The following is a 25533-nucleotide window of genomic DNA, read 5'->3' on the forward strand; positions in this document are numbered from 1 at the left end:
AACCCATTGATAACCGTTGAAGTCACTATATGGAGAAAAATCCTGGAATGTTTTCCACAAAAACCTTAATTTCTTTTCGACTGAAGAAAGACATGAACATCTTGGATGACATGGGGCTGAGTAAATTATCAGAATTTTAATTCTGAAGTGAACTACTTTAATTTAAACCATTTATCTAAATTTTAAAGTAGATTTCTTAAGTACTGTTCTCATTTTAATATTTGTTGTACTTTATGCTGATTTTAATCAAATTAAATTAATAGTAATACTACTATAATGCAGTAATATTGGCTTTTATTTTGGATTGCATTGACTTTAACTTTTGTGCAGCTCAGATTAGGGAACAAAGATGCAGAAAGAGCTACAGGATCTGTGTGTTATTTTGAGAATGCTCAGAAATATTGCAAAGTGGGCGGCAAATAGATTTAAGGTTTAAGGAAAGACAGTAAAGGATGAGGAAGTGCAAGTTTTTAAAATGCCTGTTTACCATCATTGATGGAAGTTCATATGCTTCTCTTTATTTGGCTTGAATGCACACACACTTATAAATGGGCAGTGATATTCACCAGGAGTTCTGGAAACTACCTTTTTACTTGATATTATGTGTGTAAAGCTTAATTTTAGGTCTGTTATTAAAAGGGGAATTTGCTCCAAATAATCTGTTCTCTTGCCTTTTAGACCGAGATAATCACACCAGCGTTTCACTAGTTAATCACTTTTTTTAAGGATACTGAAGATTATTGCATTAACTGATGATGATGCGAGATGTCACAGTTTTCGAGCATATCCGCCTCCACTAAATGCCCAGGAAATGGCCTTTTGACTTTCACTCATCACTTTCTGTTCCCCTATTAGCAGCATAAGAAAAAGGAAGTGAACTTTTAACAGATATGAAGATATGAATCAGTTTATTGACTTGTTAAAATGGTTGAAGCAATTGTGAACGCCACAGGATTTGTTACAGGGTTCAGAATAGCCTAACTTTGAATAAGTTTGAACAGGTAGTACAGACCTTTGTCTCTCTCACTTAAAAGAAAGTTTATTATTCTTTTAATCCTGTGTGGTTGTTTTTATCTTCCAAGGGTTGTCCAACTACATTTACCTGACTCATGAGTGCTGTCATTATCAGTTTGTTGATTTTGAAGAATGAGCCTGGTCTGGCGTATTTCCATGCTGTTGTGCTTTTCACCTGTTTGGGAAATGGCAGTAGCTGTAGTTTATTTGTTCATTTGAAGAGCAGGTGTGGTGCTGATGTCTTATTCCTCACAGTAATGTTGAGGTGAGTCAGCCCCGTCGCCTGCTCTCTGACAGTCAAGTGTTTGTTGGTATATATACTGTGGCATTATGCCTCCATGTTTTGAAAGGTGTGCTCTTGCACATTGACCTCACAGCTGAGACTGGAACTGACTCATAAAGACTTCCAAAGATTCGTTGCCTTATGTGAAACATTTTGAAATTTAAATTTACTCGCATTTAGACTGTGTGCCAACGTTTTTAGTGGACTTGAGACATTTCTTCCAACAGGATCTCAGGACCCCAAACTCTAGAAGGCTGTAGATAGTACACCAGAGATTAAAAACTGATTTTTGTTGTGTGATTAAGTCTCAATTCAAGGCCCTGTGTCCACGAAATCGTTTTTTTCACGCGGCTAGCGTATTTTTCCCAATTGCTTTCAATGGAAGCGCCGCGTTTTTAAAACTACAGGAGCGCAACGAGGCTCTGAGCACTCTGCGTTTTTGAAGGTTGTTCAGCTTTAGGTAAAAGAGTGGAGGGTGGGCGGGACAAATAACACACCGACAAACCGCCACATTCTGCTTGTACAACGTCAACAGAGGACAACAACAATCGTAATAACGGAACAAAATCATTTAAAACAAGAGCCAGAGCAAATACTTTACATAGTATCGACAGTTTTATATAGAAACGACACCAAAACAAACTATTGAAATGAGATACTAGTAACAATCATAGCAAGCAAAGCATCTCAATTAAAGAAAATGCTGCGCTGCCAAAATGCTCTCAAGCGCCCACAGCTAGGCCTTTTCAGCTGGCTAAACACTTTGGTGGACACAAGGTACACTTACAAAAATACTGATTTGCGTTGCATAAATAAATTTGGTTTACACTGTAAAAAAATTATTTTTGAGAAAATGTAATTGAAGGCAACATGACACATTAGCCGTGTTTCCCCTGTCGGGTGAAAAGCGGGCGTGCTAGTGCGTTCCAGGGCCAGTCACGTTTCCACTGTCTCTTCTGGGGCTTCATCTGGGCTTCCTCTGGGCCAACAGCCTGGTCCCGCCCAATACTTTGGTCCAAAGTGGGCCAACTAGGGCTTGACGAGAGGTCATGAACAGAGGCTAAGTCAGGAGAGGGTCAACACCGCTGCTCATTTCCCATGTTATCATACCAGGCTACCAGCTAACTTCAACATTTAAGACATTATAAAAAAATTTCAGCTCAACTCACTTTCATACACCAGCGAGTGTTTGAAATAACTTCCGATTACGATCTGACGGGGATTCTGATTACCGTATGAGGCAGAAATATATTTCTGTGCGAGCTAAAGGCTATTTATGCTAACCATTACGGAAAATACCACAGAGAGACTGCTTGAAGAACGTAGACAAATCATATATGATTATAGTCGTGTATTTATTTGGTTTCATATTTAATTAGTCTCTTCTGTGTGCCTTTGTTATGCGGTTAACTCATATAACTTGTGTTTTCTGCTCGTGAGCTCCCTCTGTTGCTCTGGCTGAAAGTAAAACAGTATAGTGGGATGGGAGAGATTGCTCAAACTTCCTCAGATAGCTCTTTATAAAGAAATGTGACGCAAACATTTATTTTATCAATTTAAAAAAAAAATGTGTTAGCCTGCAGTCCTGTGATCGCAAATAGATGGAAGCAGGTGCAATTGACTGGGTATTTTCTCATTTTATGTGAAATGGAAAATACCAGTGGGACTCAGCCTGATTGATGTGCACTCCTGATACAAATCAGGTCTCTGGAAAAATATATTTTTTATTGAAAAACATCGGTCAAATATCAATGCTGGAGTCTCAAGTCTTTAAGTAAAGACCAGGCGTTTGCTTCTATCATGCTCAATTTGGCCTCGTTTACACTGCAGGTCTTCATCAAAAGGGCCATCATTGTAGCCAGCGCATGTGCTTCAGTTATTGTGTGCGAGAGAGATCTCAGGACTGGTGGGAACATACAACACGATCTCATGAAAGTGCGTATCTATACCACTAATTTTATTTCTCATGCCATTTATACGCCAAAAATAGTTTTTGCGTGCATGATACGCACTGTAAACCCCTTGCGTAGGTTTAGGGTTGTGGAGTGCGTGCGTACTGCACGCCATAAAGCGCATATCATATGCACGCAAGAACCATTTTTGGCGTAAATAGCACAAGAGATAACATTTGTGCTATAGATACGCACTTTCATGACATCGTGGCGGGCTTTAACGAGGAGCAGTGAGTCTATGGGACAATGAGCAAGCCAACCTTTGATATGTTGTCAACGTGTGTCCACACTCCTCTCTTACGGCGACACCATCCGTCCCTTTGCAGAGGCGCGTCGGGGTTTCTCTCGTCATTAAACCGCGGATACATATTTTAATGCCTCCGAAAATCCGATCTGCCTGTGTACATGACAGTCGCATTGGCACATATCTGATTTATTTCCACATATCAACGAGGCCTGAAACCAATTTCGAAATATCTGAATGCATGTGTTTTTTTCCTGTTTACACCGTCTTAGAACACATCCGATCTGTGACACATAAGAGCAAAAAATCAGATTTGGGTCACATTTCACTGACAGTGTAAAACGAGGCCTTTGCGATCTAGCTAGTTTTCAGTCAGCTGGTGAAACGGTGAGGTGTTGTGTGACTTTCCTCTGTGGAGGCGTGATATAAGGGAGGCGCTGATGGCCCGTTGGATTTTGGCCTCGGTGCTCAAGATCCAAGGACATTGACCCGAAATTGAAAAAATTAAATTGATCTTGAAATTGACATGGATGATAGATGAAAAAAAAAAACTTAAATATTAAAAGAAGCCAGCAGATTGTCAAGCCAGACGTTACTCTCTGTGATTTTATAAGAGTTTCTTCCAAGTATGAGGAAGTGTTGTTACTGATAACATTTATTTAAATTGATCATTAACAACATTTCCTTTGTTTGTACCTTTGTCCCTTTATTTGTTTCAAGCTAATTTAGATTGTGAGAGGTTACATTTCTAGACACTTTTATTTTAATATCAGTTGATTAGCTGACATTCTCAAATATAAATAAAAGTATTTGTTTTAACCAACTTCATTGAATTCACTTTGAAATGTTTCTATAGATTCATCGTCTTAAGCGCTATTGAGTTATTGTGTACAGAAACCGGTTTCTCTGTAATCCTCTCAGCTTCACCTCCTCAGGCCAATTCCACCCGTCACTCGTCATCTTTTGATGGAAACATCAAAGAATATTTCCATGAGCGTTTGTTTTGTGCACCATTTGAGCGAATTTCACTAATAATCCATCTAGGGTTTATAGTTTCCTGGTTTTACTGCATTCGCTTCTGTTTTAGGGCGAATTTACGCAACTCTTTCCAGCACGCATGGAAACTTTGCCAATTTGAACAGAATTTGAGCACAAATCCCTGGAGTCCTCGTTTTTTTGTTTTCTTCTATAATTGTTTTAGTGCCTCAATTTACAATCTGTATAACTTTTCGATTTGGTGTGATATTATTGATATTAGGGATGACCCGATACCATTTTTTTCAAACCGATACGAGTACGAGTATTTACATTTGAGTACTTGCCGATACCAAGTACCGATATTTCTACCGCAAAAGTAACTATAGGCTCCCAGAAAAGAAGACAGAAGACTATTTTAGAACACAGGTTAGAAGACTGTTTTTATTTTCTTCTCTGCTTGTTTTAACAAGTCTAAAAATAAATAATAATGAGTAAAATAATAAATGTATTAACACACAAACCACTGTTAATTTAACATAAAAGCAAGCAGTTACTGCGTGCATGGTCTGACATGACTCCCTTAATAGCCAAATTCCTAAAAAGCTGACAGTTCATCGCGATCTCACACATCTCTGTTATTATCAATGAAGCTGACATCACAATGAATCTTTCATAATATCCACACTTTGTTTGTTATAATTAGAGGATTTGCCAGCATACAGAATTCAGCACTGAACCAAAAAGTTTTGAGCGGTGAGGGGAGTCTATCTTAAATGCTTCTGATTGGCCATTGCGTTCAAGAAATCAACACACATGTCTGTGATTGGCTACATCGCTCAACGCTGCAAACATGTTATGAATAGAAACTCTGGCCTGTAAATCGTTTCTATTTTGTTTTAGTTGTTCTTCTTGCTTTTCTGCAACAGATGAATAAAAATCTATAAGTTTTAATATGTTGTATTCATAGATATTTCTAGTTTGCGGGAGTCCCGCGAATCGTTTTATTCTCCCGCAACCCGCACACAGAGTGAGTGCATTATCGCCCGCGCTCGGCAATCAAATCTAGTGCCGTGCCGCACTCTATTGTGTTGGGAGTGCACGTCCCTATGCCTCAGTTCACTTCGACAAAGCACTTGCGCCAGCCAGTTTCGTTTCGCAAAATGTACGTGGTATCGGCGAATTTTTATGAGTACGAGTATATGAGGACAGTATCGACCCGATGCCAGTATCGGTATCGGGCCATCCCTAATTGATATTGGTTATTTATAACAATTTGCACCCTAATCATTTGTAAAATGGCCCCCCCCCCCTCCATTTGCACGTTCATATATTGTTAATTACATTTATTTATTTTGCCTAAATTGGAATAGATTGTAGCATTCTCAGCTCCATTTAACATAATTTCATAATGAATAAAATAGACAAGTTCTTCCTCAAAATTGGCTCTGAAAATGTGAAGTTTGCAGATTCTGTCTTGGCATTACAATGATTTGCAAGGTGTTTTTTTTAATTTGTTATTAAAAGGTATGATGTTTTTCACCCTTATTTCTTAACCCAGTTTAGTTAACAATGCAAAGAACCTTTTTTGTTCCCAAAAACAAATTGTTTCTATCAAGACTTTATTGACTTGGTCGCCCTATGCTACAATACTATAACATTTATAGTTACAAAATAAGCTAAGTATTGTATTCTAAACCAAAAGTTTGGTCCTGGACCATATTTACACAGTTTAGTTTTATAGATGCTTTAGATTTTATAATTTTCCATAGGTCTTGGACTTTTCTACCAGTGAAGCCTGATTTAAAAAAATAAATCAATAAAGGATTCAAGACATTGCTGGTCACAGGATAATGGTCACTTTGTAACATTCAGTGTGTTGCATGATCGACCAAAGTAAATCGAATTAATCTCCTTTTAGTTAGGCTGTATAAACTTGGCTGTTATTCAATGCGATCATTTGTTTACGGGATCCCTGTCTCTCACTCAAAGGCTGTTCTGGCTTTTTCTGTGTGGCATATTCATGCTGAACTCTGAATCCTTCAGGGCTTTTTCGGGTGGCTCCGACGCCAGTGCTGTTTTTCGCTCTGAGACATGAATGGCCATTCACTTCAACTTTGTCTCGAAAGCCCCTGAGGCATCCAAGGACTAAAACATTCTTTCTAGTTAAAGCAAATTTGTTTTGATCTTTCACCTCCAAACCTTTGACATTTATATTTTACCTTATTCATATTTCTCTCTCTTTCTTTCTTTTCTTTTTTTTTTTTATCTGCAAGGAACCCCTCCACAGCTCTCTATCAAGCCTTTCCAATCGGCAGGTCAAAGGCCGTCAGTGATATGATTGTTGTGTGTGTATCACATTGCACTCTTGGCAGCTGTGAGTGTGCATGGAGTGAGCATGGCATTTCTGGAAGTGGTTTCAGGCTCACGTGTCAAAGGGCCGTGATGCACCAAGCCAGTGGTCAGCCGTCGATGAACATCTGTTGGGGTAGTTTTTAGTTTTTGTGGTGTGTTCGACTCTAGTCAGGCTCGTGTCAGCGGGAGTTCGCCCGGTTCAGCATGTTGAATCAGTTGTGAGAGAGATGGCTCTGATTGGCTGTTCAGTTTAGCAAATTAGTCAGTGCGCTAGTGTTGTCAAAAGAACCGACTTCGGTACCAAGTCGATATCGAAATGTAAATAATTTGACTATACCAGCATTTCCCTCTAGCATTTTGAGCGCTTTTGAATGGATTCTTAAACACCTCTGACTGGCCATTGCGTTCACGTGCTCAACATGTCTGTGATTGGCCATTGCGTTCATGTGCTCAACGTGTCTGTGATTGGCCATTGCGTTCATGTGCTCAACATGTCTGTGATTGGCCATTGCCTTCATGTGCTCAACATGTCTATGATTGGCCATTGCGTTCATGTGCTCAACATGTCCATGATTGGCCATTGCGTTCACATGCTCAACATATGTTTCTAATTGGATACAATGATCAACGCTTCAAAAACATGTTGTCTTTGACGCTCATCACCGAGAACTTACACAGATACACACTAGAGGCCTGCTTTGCAAACATTGATCATTGTAGCCAATCACAGACATGTACGTTGAGCGCGTGAATACAATGGCCAATCAGGTGTTTAAGAATCCATTCAACAGCAGGCGTCTATCAGTGGATCCGTCTATCAGTGGATATATCAGGGATCCACTGATAGAGGCCTGCTTTGCAAACATTGATCATTGTAGCCAATCACAGACATGTACGTTGAGCGCGTGAATACAATGGCCAATCAGGTGTTTAAGAATCCATTCAACAGCGCTCAAAATGCTAGAGGTAAATGCTGGTATCGTCGTATTAAATCAGTTCTTTTGACAACACTACAGTGCACGGGAATAAAAAGCGAAATTTAGCAAAGACAAGACAGCACGTACAAAAGGAGGTTTTAATTTTACATCATCTTACCTGAGCATTCCAAGGCCTGAATATTTTCGTGACTGAATACTTCATGAGTTGCTTGTATTGTGATCAGCATGATTGATATTCAAAATGCTAAGCTAGCGCTGCTTTGTTTACGGTTTGTATATCTGCATCCTAGTTTCAGTTTCCCTATTTGAGTGATGAATATAGACTATTGATACCTGCTGATATAGATGTTATTTCCTTATTTCCAACACATGCGAGTTGACAGCAGTAGCGAACCATGACTCTTGAACCTTGGCCCTCTCATCCCCTTCCCTCAACGAGGACAAAAGTAAACTCAGCCTTAACTAAACTAAGTTACCTTTGACAAGAAATGCAAAATGCAAACAGCACAGTTAGGCTCAATCCCAATTCACCCCTTGTCCTACCCCTTGGCCCTATTCTTGTTGTGATAGAGGGTTAGGGCGAAGGGGTATGGCTACATAGCCCTGGAAACGGAGATTTTTCAGAGGCACACTTCGAACGGAGGGCTATGAGAAAGTTCCCAGTATGCATCGCGAATCACCGGTGAGATGGCTTCGCAAACGGTTAAACATTTAAATTTAGCCCCAGATGACACCACCATGCACTTTATTTACTTTTATAATAATAATTTAGTCATTTAAATTAAGAAATTGTATAATAAATTACCTTTCGGAAACAGAAAATACATACATTTCGAGGAATGAACGTTATAATCATCATGTTTCCTCAGAGGTAACACTCGAAAACCAGGGTCAGGGGCAAGGGGTGAAATGGTATTGAGCGTAACATAAAACGGCGAACAATTCCAGCAGTAAAGCTTTAGCCTCTTGGTTGATGCTGTCATCCAGGTGGATCACTTGAAATGTTTGGGGTTGAAATGCTTTAAAAAGCTTTGGCTTTCTGCACCAAATTAAGCTCTGGTGTAGGTCTTCCTTTGCCCGAATAACTAAACATTTTCATTATAAGTTGATCTTGAAAGCAGTGTGGATAATAAATTGGCAACAATGTCCTATAATGTTACTTGCGTTTCCATAGTTAACAGCGCTATCTATTTTATCAGTGTTTCTGGAGAAATGGAGAATGTGTGTCTTGATTTAACCCTTCACATTCCAACACAAACTAAATAGGCAGATTTAAAGGGTCTATTTCCTCAAAAAGTTTGGATTCCTAAAATAACATTAGAACTGTTGACTTTATATTACAAAAATTTTTTTAATTTAAAACTCTTATTTAAAAGTGTTTAACTGTTATTTCTTGTGCTAGTTAAGGCCCTCTTCCCTCAAGTGGACTGGAGTGTGTTGCAGCAAATATTTAAACTTTTGGATGTATGACATTACTTTCCATCTCTATGTTAGGGTTCCTCATTTATGGTCCCTTCATGGTTCAGTTTCCTACATAACTAATTTGATAAGCTTTTAAATATAATAACCTAAATGACAAATAATGACTATTTGAGAAATATATGATGTGTAACCTCATTAAAGGCTGGAATACACAACTTTTGCCCACATTTTCGCCCTGATTTACAGTCTGGACGGGTCTAGGCTAGTTGCCAAATGTCAGAGCTAGCATATTTGACTTGACAGATTTTATTGAACATCACGATTTGTATGTTGGACAGATTTTAGCGCCAAGTCTCCATTTAAATGGAGAATTTTACAACACCATTTTTCATGCATCTCCTACCAACTAATTTGCATGAGTTTGTTGCATTCGGACCTGAAAGTCTGGTAGTGTGGGATCCTGTCTCGTTTTTCTTCTGTAAGATTAACAAAGTTTGCAAGTGTATGATGCCTAGTGTTTTAAAATCTGTTCAGACTGGTAAATATCTGATTAAAATGTGTTATCTATTTCTTTCTTTTTGATATATTTGTTTTTATGTGCTTTATTAAAGTACATTGAGTACTGGGCTTTCTTAAACCTCAAAGGCACAAATTAACATTTGATTATGATTGAGAAGTCGTTGGTTCTTGAACAAAGGGAGGGTTGTGCTGAAAGTGAGCTAGAGAGATTTAACAGTACTGTGTGACTCATAACTCTGGTGGGAAGGATGGTATTCATGTCAGATTTCTGATATTTGCTACATGTTCGCTCCTGTCCCCACAGAAGCACAGTGTTAACAGTTGACACCAGTCAAGCCATTACCCTGAAATAAAATCGGATACCTTTTATGTTTCGTGACCCATAATTCATAAGAGTTTCAAAATTAGATGAACCGAATTAACATCTTATTTACAAAACTATAAAATAATTTAACAGCCTTGTTTGTGGTTTCAGCACTTTTAGGAAAAGCATGAGAATAATTTTTATAGATCATTAGGACAGTTTTTTTTCTTATGTTTAATGATTGTCCTTAGTTTGCTGTTTTTCTGACAGTATTCATGCTACAAGCATCAGTGCAGATAAGCAAAGCGTGTGCTGCTTATTTGACTATTTATCCTGCTCTTTTATTTCCATCCAAACACTCCAGGGCTTTTAATTACAGATAGGTTTCCGTGAAAATTGTTTTGTTTGAGAATATTTGCATGACTTTTTTACTCATTTGTTTGCATCCAGTGCCAATTTCTTTGCTTTTTTTTGTAGAATTAGCTTAGTTTTTATTATTGATAAAGATACTGATTCCATCAGTTATATCTGTCTGTTCCAGAATTACAATATATTTGTTAATTAATGTAGAAAAAGGGTAACACTTTAGTCTATGATCCAATTCTCACTATTAACTAGTTGCCTATTAGCTAGCATATTGGCCGTTTATTAGTACCTATAAAGCACATATTAATGCCTTATTCTGCATGACCATATTCTACAATCCCTTAATTCACCCATTACTTAAATTTAAAAACTACCTTACTAACTATTAATAAGCAGTATTTAAGAGTTTGAGACAAAGGTCATAGTTAATAGTGAGAATTGAACCCTAATCTAAAGTGTGACCTGAATAATTGTCTTGAAGGAATTGTCCGCCCAAAAAAATTAAATCCAATCTTTGATCGGCTGTCAAAAAAAGATATTTTGCGGAATGTTCAAGCTGCACTTCTCCATGCAATGAAAGACCAGTCTGTTATTTACTGAGAATCTTCTCCTCTTCCATAACTCTCAAGTTCTTATGGCGCTTTATTTTACCCTTATGGAGCTTGACATGCTAAGTCTACTTATTTTGTAGTGAAAAGAGCAGTTTGGACAGTTTGCCTAATATCGCTCTTTTGGTTCAACGGAAGACGGTCAGATTTTTTTGGGTGATCCTGCATGTTTACCCTCCATTTCTCTTTTTGTAAAGATTTCCTTTCTAATTCACAGGGTGTCCGCGGGTCCTTAAAAAGTCTTAAAAAGTCTTAAATTAGATTTGAAAAATTTAAGGCCTTAAAAAGTCTTATTTTTACTTATGAAAGGTCTTAAATTTTCGATGGCAATTTGACTTAGACATATCCAAATGTTTTCCAAATTAAAACTATCTAATTAGCGTACTTTTTTATTTATTGTTCGTTCTTTCTAGATCAATAATTATCAGAAAAAGTAGAACAACTTCATTTGGATGGCTATAATAGGGTCACTTCACAATGTAGCCATGACCTAGTGTCCCCAAAAGCTTATATCTCTTCAATGAATGCTCAGATCTTCTTAAAAACAAGTCAGAACATGTGCCATATGACTCCAAACAATCATGACAAATTTCAGACAGATCGGACAAAATTTGCCTCTATAACAGTTAAAAATGAGAAATTTAAATGAATATAATGGCACATTAAGCCAATAAGTAGTATTTTACTGCCCCCTGCTGTTTAAAATATGAATTATACTTGAGTAGTGTGACATTTCGTGTCACATTCGCGCCAGCATTACGTCTGTCTCCTGCACGCGAAACAGCAAGAGAGGAGAAGAAAGCTGGGTAATTTCCGTTCAATTGTAAGTTAATTCTTTATGTGCGTAGTGGTTTGCGATGTGTATTGTCTATTATGATATTGTAATCATGGTTTTACATTAACTATGATGTACGAGTGCACACTGCGAGCTGACGCCGCATTTGTCTCTCATGATTGCTTTCCCTGCGTGGTGTGTCAGTGCAGTTATAGGTATGTTCCCTAATAGACGTATAAAGTTTTTGTATTTTGTATATCATATGTTGTTATCATACAATATTACATCAGCAAGAGGGCTATTTTCCCGTGCACAATAGCAAATATGATATTTATTTTATATAACAATTAAATGAACATTGTGAGTTACATTTTATAAACAATATTGTCAATATTGTTTGTTTTCCCTTTATTTCGCTGACGAGAATTTCAAAATGAAACCGTTGCAGAGTCTCAATCAATGCAAAAGGCAGCGATGATTTCTTGACTGAAATCTGCGTTTTGAACGAATCATTTTAACGATTCAATGAACAATCACTTGCACTTCCTGAATGAATCAGCCGTTTGAACAAATCTGTTGAATGAGTGACTCCCTGAGACAGTGACTTGCCGCCGCCTACTGCCGGTTTTAGTTTCACATTTAAAGTACCCTCTAATTAAAATGTTACAATTAGAAATCAGTTCCTATTTAAATATTGAATTATAAAAAAAAATGTCTCATAGCTTTGTTTATGCAATTGTAAATGGAGTGTAAATATATTAATGCCAGTTCTGATGCTTCTGTGTCTCCTCTGCACTGCAAAGAAGGATTTTGATTTAATGATTTAATTTAACTGGTTTTAGGGGTATTGTGTTGTTATTGTAATATGATTTATTTGAATGTTAGAATTTGACATAAAAGGTGATGCATATGTCGAAGTGAAAAAAAAGTCCATATATAGGTGAAAGTGCCCCTGGAACTCAATTTAAGGTTGCAAATATTGCCCTTTAATAAAAAAAATGTTAATTTCTGTCACTGCTGTGAACTGACCACTGCATAGAATATGAAAAATATGAATATCTTCATGAGTCAGCTCATCTGTCAACAACAGGTCTAAACCAGCCATAGTACCAGTACACAAACACAATCAGTAAAATATCATCTAATTATCATCAGTGTTGTGCAAGTCACTCCCAAACTGTAATACATTATATATTACTTGTTACTGTTATTTAAAAGTAATTCATTACCTTACAATATTACTGTCTCAGAATTGTAATGCGTTACATTACTCCTGTATTACTTTTGAGTTACTTTCACCAAAATAACTATACAGAAGTAGAACTTAACATTCTAAAATGACTAGGGCTGTAAGGATATGCCATATCATATGAAACCGAAATCGCGACACTCAGATCCACGAACCTGCAGAATCGCGACACACCCCTTCCAACTCCCAGCGTTATCCATACCGTCCAGATCCAATGCTACCACATCTTTAAATTACTATTAGTATTATCTGAAGTTAACTTAACATTATAAAATACATAGACCTACACCACAAAACTAATTGAGGATAAATTATTTAAAATTTGGTAATTCCAGCGTTATGGACATGACATTTGCAGTCAAAACTTGAGATATAAATTCTCAGAAAATTCATTAATACCAAAATATTGAAACATCTGTTTATCCATAGGCTCCTCCCTGAAAGGAGTCCAGACATTAGAAAAATATCAGTCTACACATGCGTTTTATATTTAATAGTAGGGAAATAGACAATCATGCGTGACAAAAAAAAACTTTAACTTTTAGGAGGCAACGATTATTTTTTTTTTTTTTTTGTTGTAATTCTGTGAATTACACTGCGCAAATCGGATGAAGCAAATCGGATCGGATCATTGCTTTTGCCGGTTCTTTGTGACAGCTTTTAGGTGCTTTATCGGCAGCGCCGCCGCCCTTACATGAACGCGTCACCACCGCATCAAAAACATGATTGCGTGATGAAAACATGAAAAATACCACATAAACATAGCCTAACTGTTTAGAAAGAAAACAGAACGAATAGCCTAATGCGCATACGTCCATCTCGCGAATGTATAGTCTTCTTCATGCCATCTTCACCATTAGCCGCTTTTCCACTGGCCAGCGTGAGCACAGAGGCCGAAATCATACCTCACGGCACTCCTGTACAAAATAAATCGCTATACAAATATATCAGACGCTGCCATTTAGTCTTTATTTACAGACTTGGACACCACACGCGGCTATTGACTGACCACGAACAGGTAATTAAGCCTACTTGCATTTTTCATTCGTTAATGTGTCGCGGTCTTGATGTTTTTTGTTGTTGTTTGTTTTACAATTAAAACTAAAAGTCTGTTGTAACGCAAGCCTTACTGAACATGTACCGAGTAAAATATTACTGAAAATTGATAAGTAATGCCTTACACTACTGCGTTACAGCAAAACGTAATATGTTACTGTAATGCATTACTTTTGTAACGCGTTACTCCCAACACTGATTATCATCAACAAAAGGTTGAAAATATTGAGAAATTTTTTGTCAATATTGCGCACCCCTAATGTAAGGTATTAATTTTCATTTCTTCAGGTCTTAAAAAGGTCTTAAAAAGCCTTAAATTTGACTTTAGAAAGTGTGCAGATACCCTGAATTCAGATTATGCAATCAGTTGGACCTGATGAATAATTTAATTGGTTTGACCTTTTCTAGTTTCTATAGCTTGTCAGAAGTAGATCAAGAAGCTGCTTATCCAACATGTAAAGTTCAGTGGTGCATTTACATCTAAAAATAGCCAGACTTGGTTAATGACAGAACTTTGACCTGTGTTATGTAGTCAAAGTAAAAAAAAAATATCTGCAAATAGCTATTTTCTCAACTGGGATAAATGTTTTAGGTAGACCTTGACAAAAACAATGTGTATATTTTACATCAAATCAGTTTTAATCCAATTCATTAAAGATTTTTCATGATTCCTTTTATGTAGATAATAGTAGATTTATACTAGCTTTAATCAAATCAGTGTATTCTTATAAGTTGGGTTGACTGTAAAAAATAAGACACTAAAGACCCTTTCACACAGAGAATCCGGAAAATACACGGATAATGTGTCCCGGGGTTTGTCCCGGTATCGTTTGATTTTGGTTCATTCACACTGCCAGTGATTTTCTGGAATCTGTGAGTGCGTTCACACATCCCGTAAAGACACGTGACGTTAGGATTAGGTCTGGGACGGTTACCGCAATACCGCGGTCACGTGACGCCTACCACGGGTCTGAGCTCGTCACCATCATCACCGCAAAAAAAACATTGGCCTGCACGTGTGCACATTGTGTCTAATGACATGGATTCATTGATTCTAATGACATGGATTATGTCTAATGACATTTTGTCTTACATGGATTCAAGGTTTTCTAAATAAAACTTATCAAAAGATGGAGCAAATCCAACCTTTCACGAGTTGGGGAGCGCAATGTTCCATGACACATAATAACATTTCATTTGTATTAGAGATGCGCGAATGGGCATCATCCGCAAACCCCCAATCACTCCCCGTGCGCCGCAGTGAATGGCTGCCCACTGCTCCGGGTGTGGGTGTGTATGTGTTCACTATTCACTGCTCCTAATGTGTGTGTGCAATAACTTTTATGGGTTAAATGCAGAGGACAAATTCCATACTTGCCTTTACGTCACTTCACTTGACTTTTGCCATTTGCAGTTTTGACAGCTGACTAAGTGTATGAGTTGTTTGACAGTTTGACAAGCAAAATGATTCAATGTTAGAATGATTCATTAAAGAAATAGTTCACTTCAAAATGAAAATTCTGTCCTCATTTAATCGCCCTCAAGTTGTTTCAAACCTGTATGAATTTCTTTCTTCTATTGAAGTAAAAATATCGGTAACCAAACTGTAGGGCTGGCTATTGACACACATGTAAAAATTCGATTCGATTTCTATTCAATATTGATTATTTTGGATATCAGGTACAATACATGGCAAATTCTCCAGTTGTAGCCTAGTCTTCATTAGCCTACTATAATATTTAAGGTAAAAAATTAACTGATTTGTATACAAACATTTAATTTACACTTTTATTTATTTTTATAATAATAAAGTTATATGAAAAAGAAACATTTAAATGTTGGCTGTCATAAAAACTTGCCAGATTTATTCAAACATGCATTAAATATTGAAGAACATTGAATTTATAATGAATATGTTATATGGTGCCTATATTTAGCAAAATGCGACTCTCTAGAGTTAATTTTTCCAGCTGAATAACGAGTTCATGGTCACTGGATATGTTTTTTTCTGAAGTAAATGTGACGATACATGACGACAATAACAAGCTGTTTTACTGACGTCTTTCCACGGTTGAAACACTGATTGAGCGATTCCATGTGACATAAGGATTTCAATAAGTTGTACTCTATCTTTTAACACACTTTCAGATGCTAATTTATTTATTTTGTGCTGTAACTGGTATTATTAAGGCGGAAGAGAAGATCATGTGCGCTCCACTGCTTCTCTTGAGCTGAGCCAGAGCGATCTCACGCCACAGCAACAAAACGGTATTTTTGTTTTTGAATTTCGTAAGAAAATGGATGTAATTTGAAATCTGAGACTTTGTTTCATATCAATAGTAATAAAACACAAAGATTTTTGCGATTTATTGGATGGGATGCACGCCACAATGTTCCATTCATTCATCAACTGAAACCAGGATGACTAGACTAATTGATTCTTGGGATTTAAGAATCGATTAAAATCAAGAAATCGATATTTTTTTTTACCCAGCCCTAGTTGATAGTATTTTATTTTCCTACTATGGAAGTCAATGGGATCCATCAATTGTCTGGTTACCAACATTCTTCAAAATATCTTACTTTGTGTTCAACAGAAGAAAGAAATTAATACAGATTTGAAACAACTTAAGGGTGAGTAAATGACAGAATATTTTGAATTTTTTTAGGGAACTACACTAGATGGAAACACTTTTTTAAATTAAATAGAGACTCATCAGCATATCTATCCTAATTGTCCCCAGTAAACAATGAATGCTTGCAGATTTAAATAAGTTTCTATGCACTTTGGCGAGCAGCAGGAGGTGCCTGTTGTAGAGCGTGTGGGTGGAGGTTGTAACAGGACCACGGGCTGATCCACAGTCCACCAGCGGTAGGAGGTCACTGCTTCTAGGCCAGCTGTGTCCTGTCCAAAACATTATGCAACAGCTCAGCAAATTAATTAGCGGAGTCTCTCAAGACTCTGGACTTGTTTACAGCAAATGGGTGTTGAGGATGAATCACTCATGGCTTTGATTTGGAGCTGAAGGAATAACATAAACTTCACATGCCTTACAGGAAGAGACCCTCTGAACGACTACGGCATTTCCAACCGCGATTTCGCATTTGCCTCTGCTGCTTTTCCATTGTATTTCTATGTAAACATATGGTTTAACCCTCATATGTATATGCTTGACTGTTGCACTTGCACTTTTTGCGGCATCTCTCGCATCACATGCCATTCTGAAATGCCAAGTGCTCAAATTAAAAGTTTAAAGTTTCTCGTAGCGATGCATGGAAATTTTGCCAAAAAAAATATTTTTGGAGGACCAAAATAACTGGCTGAAATGGGGATGTTTAAAATCCCTGATATACTCACAGTGGAGGTCTTTTTCGTTCTTCGTTTAGGGATAAAAAGTTGTTGGAAATACCTTACACCCTGAATCCCGACACCGTCCACACTAGGGCTGCACGATTAAACGAAATTAAACCAAAATCGAAACCGAAAACTTTTTTTTATTATTATTTTTTTATTAAATGAATATGTGCACAGCGTGAGAGTGTGTGTTAGTGAAGAGCGGCTCTGTGATCAGTAAACGCTGCTCCATCTCGGAAAGCACTGCGAGTTTGAGTCGCTTATAATGTGCATTTGAAAAAAGCAACATGCATCAAATAGCGCAAGATTAAGATTAAGATTAAGACGTGCTGCGTATTCTGAGTACTTTTGACGGATTATAGTGCTTTAAACATACAAAAACACAAATTATGTCAAAATTATGATTCTTGGTGATATAAGCAGCTGATAATGAACGCATAGCAGTATAATGGATCAGTGCACTAGCTCTTAAAGTGACAGCAGCCTAATATGTGTCTGTCATTAATGTTGATAAAACAAAACAAGATAGCTTTAAAGTGTAAATTGCAGGTTAACCACCACAATCAATTCATGTGTAGATTAAAGATTCTGTCTTAATGCGTTAAAATAAAAATTTATTGGGGTTTCTTCAAAGGTAGCATGTTTTTTACCGTAACTGCGTGATGACGTCATAAGAGCGAGTGGCAACCCATACACTGCTAGATTCCTTCTGTCTGTGGCTTGACTATGGACAATTTTGAACCAATCAGGCGTGAGAGAGGGGAGGAAATTGCCAGAAATCATGGCCCTCAAAGAGTTATCAATGCTTGTGAGGAAAATGAGTGGAGGGTTGGCCAGGTGTCCCGGTGAGTAGCTAGAACTAGCCTAGGTTAACCTGGTGCTAACCCGGATAACATTAGGGAACAAGTCAAAGTCTTTTCAAAATCTTGTTGCTATGTAGAATAGCAAGGAGGGACAACGACTGAAGACATTATTTACTTACATGGTGTTAGTAGTCCTAATCAGAGCTGTAGAGATGCACACACTGCACAGGCACAATGGCGCTTTTGCTGGCATCTGCAGACAGAACGCGATATTGCGTGTGCTAAATCGCAACTAATTAGCGATGCTCATTGTCAGAAAGAAACAAAGAGATCGATGTCCCTATCGCTGTGTTTGACAGGTGTTTGTGTGGGCTATGCCACCCAGTGGACTCAGCAGTGGAGAGTATGTGCTGTCTCGAGGTGAACACGTTTTGGAGTTTAGTGGAGCAGCTCGACCCGCGCTGCGACAGGTGTTCAGACTATTTGTATTTGGGTTATTTCATTCATCAACACCATTTTTGCTAGCTGAGTTATGTCTCCAATATAACTGCTAGCCTACTTGCCGTTAGACTAACGGTAACTCTAGGCTTGGGGTCCCTTTTATGACGTCACGCCCAGCCTAGTGGAAGGGAGAGGGAGTGCTTAAAACCACTGTAAAAAGTACCAACTTTTCATATTATATTCAGTATTTAGGTATAAAAAAACATACAAAACAATGGTGGGCGGTTCTTATCTTTGTTTAATAAGCACATTGCATTATCTTCATGAAAAATATAACCTGCAATTTACACTTTAATTGTAAGGAATCAGGATTAATCGCTTATGTATTTGATTTATACAAGACTAAAAGACTGTCCGGTGTTATTTTACATTTGATTACTTCATTAAAAAAATTAAAAAAACTTCTCTTTATTTCAGTTCTATCTTTATTCTATTGTATTTATTTGTGCTACTTTTTACATTTAATTCAAAGATTGAAATCAGGCTTCCTTGTGTTGTGTAAACTCTTGAGCAACAAAATTACCCCAATTTTCCCCCAAATTGTGCAGGCTAGTCTACGCTGCTGAGAGCGAGGTTTAGATGAATGTGTAAATATGGAGTAATTGATGACAGTGTAATAAAACCTCCACCATTTAACACAGAGTTAATCATAGAAACCGGCAACTTTTATTTTTATTCTAACTATTGTAACCCATCGTGAGGAGCTGTATGACTTAAACATACTTTTTAATTGTGTTGGTTTAAGTTCTCTTATCAAATATTATTTAGCAAACACTTTCAAGGAACAGCGTGAACCCTGAATCCATTATAGTCCAAAGCAAACTTTTAATATCTTGTATACATTTTTAAATTGCTCTTCTGTAGTATTTTTAAACTTGTTAATCTCGATGAAAATTGTCAATAAAGTTGGAGTGGCATTAAAACACCAAACAACTTTATCACGAGGAAACAATTTAAAAAAAACAAGTTTGGACTTGAGATGGAAATATTTTTTTTTTTTATATGAATTCCCTGTGAGTTCAGAAGAATTTTTTGTAGGCCTACGTGTTCCTCTCCACATACATCCATGTTTGTGTTTTATTACTAATTCCAGAGTCTTTTCTCCAGAACTGAATTTCCCCAGTGTAGTCATTTATACTGGAGGAAGTTAGCTGGAACAGACTGGAATTCAAGTTTTTTAATGTTAGTCACGATGCAACATGTAGTTATGATCTACTACATCATACTCATAAACAATATGGTGTAAAACAGGTCGCTGAGAATGAGGTAACAAGATGTTGTCATATCAACTGATGTTGCAAGAACTACATGATCATTCATACAAACAAATTCAGCAAAAAAGTGTACAAATAGTTTTTTAAAACAAAAAAAAGTACATGCACACCTTAAAAACTTGCGTCTGTTAATCAATTGCCAGAGGTGGTGAGACAATATAATCATCAGAGGCGTTCAATATTTTAACGTGTATTTTTCAATAAATTCATAACACTTTTTAAACAAATTTTTTTTTTTTTTATAAATCTTGATATCCACTTTGTTTTTGAGAGATTAGAATCTGACTTCCAAGTTAAGTTAAGTTAAGCCACTGCATATTCTGGAAACAACTAGCGCAAATTCAGTGAAATTGGGTCATGATTGTTTTATTTGATTTGTTTCCTAGAAAGTAGACCTGGATCTTGTGGAAACGGTGGCCCCAGAACTGTGTACAATCCGGACAGTCTTTCCTAAAGGTCATATTTGGGTAAACAACTCCAAATTTAGAAAGGTTTATATGGTCAGTTGGTGTATATATAAACTAACATGCAGTATTCATACGCAGCCAGTCTTCTTGACAACAAGCAGGGGGTCAAAGACGCAGTGGCAACTGGAGGCGACTGGGTCCGTTTGGGTTAATTGCAGCTTTCACACTCTTTTGACATAGGAGCAGAAGTGATGTCCCTGCTTTTTTATGCTAATGCGTTCATGAAATTAGTATTTACACATGAATGGTTGTAATCACCGTCCGCCATTGGAGGATTCTTGTAGACTAAGGCCACGTCCACATGAAGCCATAGCTTTCCCTATCCGATCTTTTTTTTCCTCGCTCTAAAAAAAAATTCCGTAAACACGGCGCCGTCTCACGAAATATCTGCGTACACACGAAACCAATGTAGTATACATGCCAGACCAGTATGAGGCGCTGTATTTCCTTGCGCGCTGTATACAATAATATTAGGAACAGTAGCTTCTTTTTTCTTTCTTTCTTTTTAACCAAGAATTTTATTGAACAATATGAAAAACCATAATGATCAATAACCGGCTGATCATTTAAAATATAGACCCGAACCCGTACGGGTCCCGGGTCGACGGGTCTTGGGTGCACTGTGAAGACCTCTACCGTACACAAGAAGACGCAAGGGTGTCGTTTTCAGATTTATCCACCCTGGGAACGGTTTCAAAAAATAGCGGTTTCAGTCTCCCAAAACGCCGGATCCGTCTGGACGAAACGCGATCCGATAAAAAATGTGTCCGTATACAGCTAAACGCGTCTCCGTGTGGACAGAGCCTAAGATATACTTGACAGCACTTTTTCATTTCAGATAGTTTTCTGCCTGAAGGAACGCGTTGGCTTTAGTTGCACAGATTGTGAATGTTAAAGGCACTTGATACAGTTTGGGAAACGCCTTCATTGTGTGGCGGCATGTTTGGGTTTGCATACAAACGTGTGTTTGACGTGCCTGCGGCCCGGTTCAGTTGTGCTGTTACTGTCGGAATTGACACCAGGAATAAGTCCTAGAAAGCACATTGTGTACCAGAAAAGTCTTCATCTTGTTTTGTAGGAGCACTGAGTGCACAGAATTAAATTGGAGACTGGTGACTTCTCGTGGTCCTCATTCTTGAATACACTATAAAGACGCATTTTATTAAAAACATTCCATTGATCAAAGGATTCGGTATTTCCAATTCCTGGTATTCGGTGCCTTTTGGCCATCGTGATTTTTTTTTGTGTGTGTGTGTGTGTGTAGTCATGATAGGGTGATGTAAAGCATTTGAAAAAATATTCTAGTCAAGCTCGGGTACATGCATTTAACCATTTATTAAACAAAAAGGTCCACCCTGTTAGAAAAAGATACAAATAAAAAAAGCATTAAAGCATAAAAGCCATTTTTTGTTTACTTCTTAAAGTAATACACATTACTTAAATTACTTTAAAATGTAAAATTTCATTGTCACTGAATTTTTAGTGTTTTTTTGTGATTTAATGAAGTTATTGTAAAAAAACAAACCAAAAAAACAAAACTGCTTAACAGGGTGGACAAGTGGTGTGAAGAATGGATGGATGGATGATTTCTTATCGCTCATGGACAACCAGTTACAATTTTACTTTATTTTGAACTGGACTTTAATAACAATATGTAAAACATTGACAAAGAACTTTAAATTCACTTCTTCAACTTTAAACACAAGTTCACTCTCAGTGTCCTCTCTTGTTGGCTAAACGAGCAAAAACAAGCTAAAATAGGTTTATTAAATATTTTTATATTAAAATGATGATTGTTCTACTAACGTTTTTCGTATTTCCTTTAACAGGCTGGACGTACTAAGGTTGACCACATCAAATTTGAAAGATAAAATTGGTAGAAATAGACCGTTAAAATGATCAAGGATCTCACTCACTCGTTGATTTCCCTCCAAAGAAGTGACAGCTTCGATATAATGTCATTTAATTTTTTTTACTTGAATTTACAGAGAAAGTAGTCAAAAATAACCGGGTGGACAGAGGAAAAATGCCGTTAAATGTCTCTGTTTTTAATCAACTTCAATATGCCTAGAGTTCAAATGGTGTTATTTATGACTAAGACAGCTTTAACATTAATATTGTTCAACATTTGAAGGCAGTAAGATCATCATCTTTACTGGGGACACAGAAGGCACCGATTCCCAGGAAAATTACCCTTCTGTTTATATTCTGTTATGAGTTTAAGATTTAAGGAATGCTGTTTATTCACCTTTAGCCAAATTGAAATGGATATCAGGTTTGTGCATGTTAACCATCCGTTTAATTAGTAACTACAGATCTACTTTTCCTTTGTAAACATATTTAAGCATTTATATTGAAAATAAAATCTTTTTCTTTGTTTTCCCTGAATTTGCTTGTTTCTACTGTATGTGTTTAAATGTGTTTACTTAAAATGCATTGAAAAGTCATCTGTGTGGTTTGTGTGCAATGTAAATATCGTTTAATAAAATCTTGCTGCGCATGCGCGCCACTTTTCCAAAAACACCGCAGCGCGTGGAACATGCTGAAGACGTGTGGCTCCGCCCCTCTGCGAAGCCACGCCCCCTCGAGTCCTCAGCTCCCTTAAATCCTGAAGAGCGCCTTCAGTATTAACACACACACACACACTTCTGCAACTGAGACTAACTGCTCAACAACATGCGCTGCAAAATGAGCTATTGTCTCCCGTACTCACCCGGATCCTCTCCTACATACTCCGCCAGACTAATATCACACAGGGCACGATGCAGGTAAATGTTATGATTTCATAACAGAATTAAATCGCGCAATGTTTTCTATAGATAGACTCTGAGTTATTGCTTTGGCGCCTGGTGTGCTTCGGCTGGCTTTTTCCGAAAATACACTTATTTTTATTAGCTGTGTGTCTATGTAAAATAACATAATTGTGAGAATGGTGTGTCTGTGATATGATTATTATATTGGGTTTATTAGGGAATGGGGGGGATGTCATGTCTCAGTAGCGCGAACTAGTTGCATTCATGAATGCATCTAAAAGCTTGTGTGAAAAGTTGTACTTTTGTACGCTTATACTAAAACATGTATGCTTTAAGACTAACCTTAGTATATTTATTTATTTATCACTTGTTTGTATTAAAGCCTTGGTGGTTTTGAATGACGCTAGGTCTCACGCAGCGCATTGCACTCAAGACCAGCTGGCATCGCAAAGAATAAAAACAACACGAGATTTGTTTGATAAAGTTGGACAGTTTTAACTTTTTTTCTCTCTCTCACGCAATGCTCGTGACACATGATGTCGATCTGACGCGTTACTTAGTGTAGATTGTAAGCAAGAACATGTGTCTGTGAAAGGCTACTAACAACATTGAAGCGTGTTTAAAAAAAATAAAATATTAGTTAATAATGGTTTTGCCAACATAAACATATGTGATTTTACATGTATTTATAAAAATGGTAAATATGGTGCCAGGTATGGTAAATCAGACAACAGCAGTTACATTAAAGTCCCTATGTAGTTAATAATTTAATCTTTGATCACCAAAATGACATTTAAATGTGAAATAAATATGCCTTGAAATAGCTTGAATGTTACTATAAACCCTTGCTTCATTTAGTATAGAGTAACCATGAATATGCAAATTAAACGCCTCCACTCACTCAGAATACCTGATCCACTTTACTATAGTAAACGCTGCACAGCGGCAAGTGGAAATATTAAGTCAGCCATAAACAGTGTATGTTTGAACCACAAACTGATTCGGAAGAAGTCAAAGAGTGAATTATACAGTCAATTGCCTTATGAATTTGCACTTAAAGCACATTAAAAACACAGATTTTGACTACAGGGGGACTTAAATGTACTGCAAACATCTGGAACAATGAGGATTTTGCTTGATATCAGCTGTCCGCTGGTAGATATATAAATATATTTAAAAAAAATTAACAATTCTTGCACCAATTCAGTAGTATCACACCTTCATAACTATTATTTATGCACAAATTCTGAATATGTATCTTAATGGGTGATGGAATATAGCGATGACGGGTTATATCTTGTTGCTCTGAGCGTGTGGTTTTATTGGGTATGTGCTGATAAGCACAACAAGGAAATGTCATCTGGATTTATAGTTCTGAGGTAATGCACATGAATAGTTGGCACTTCGTTGGAAGTGTGATTCGACTGATATGATGTAGCGTGCCTGACAGGACTTGAGATCGAGATCATCAATGTAAACTGTTTACTATCAAACTGGTTTCTTCTTTTTCTAAAGCATTGTCTTTTGTGTTTGTCCTGCAGTGCCTCTGGTGCCAGTGTTGTGGCCATTGATAACAAAATAGAGCAAGCTATGGTGAGTATTTTAGTTCTTCCTTTAAAAATATAGATTTTTGTTATTTTACTTGAGGAATAAAGGAAAGAAATGTTAAGGTCATACAACTGATTTCATTGAAGTAGTTTGGAGGAATCTTTTATCACTATTTATTTTTTAAAAAAAACTTGAACGAACATACTTCACTGCTTATTGATATTGATATACACTAAACATTGATTATATTGATATTTTTAAAAATATCTAAGCAAAAGCAAAGTTATGTGGTGTGAACAACGTACAGCGAAACCTTGTCAGGAAACGATCATTTATGACCCCCTGAAGATGTTCATGACGGCGTCAAGTTCAATAAATCTCAGATTATTTGACGTTTTTATGACAAGGCAAGGTTAGTTCAGGTTGTGAGGTCATGTGATGCGACTCCCCAAAATGTAATGATATTTAGCAATTAATTAATCATGACACATATGTAATCTATACTTTGTTCTTTTTTTACCTGATTGTTACACCACATGACATTTTTGAGGCAGTTAAAGTGTTATTTTACCCAAAAATGAAAATTATCTAATTTACTCACCCTCAAGTCAGCCGAACATAATCAGAGTTATATATTTTTTAAAAAATATCCTGGCTCTTCCAAGCTTTATAATGGCAGTGAATGGTAGAAGATATTTTGAAGCCCAAAAAAGCAGATCCATCCATTGTAAAAGTGCTCCACCCGACTCCAGTGGCTAATAAAGGCCTTAAG

General features: G+C 37.1%; 1 protein-coding gene across 1 annotated transcript in view; it reads left to right on the forward strand.

The window, feature by feature from the left end:
• Nucleotides 1-25533, forward strand: part of tsc22d2 (TSC22 domain family 2) — a 36792-nt gene that overhangs the window by 9050 nt on the left and 2209 nt on the right. The window contains exon 2 of the mRNA XM_077227030.1: nt 24755-24806. Coding sequence (XP_077083145.1) covers nt 24755-24806 — 52 coding nt within the window. The remainder of the gene's footprint in view (nt 1-24754; nt 24807-25533) is intronic.

The sequence above is a fragment of the Siphateles boraxobius genome, unplaced genomic scaffold (genome assembly GCF_051911475.1).
Source record: "Siphateles boraxobius isolate OS27281-9 unplaced genomic scaffold, OSU_SipBor_1 13, whole genome shotgun sequence".
Classification (NCBI taxonomy): Eukaryota; Metazoa; Chordata; class Actinopteri; order Cypriniformes; family Leuciscidae; genus Siphateles; species Siphateles boraxobius.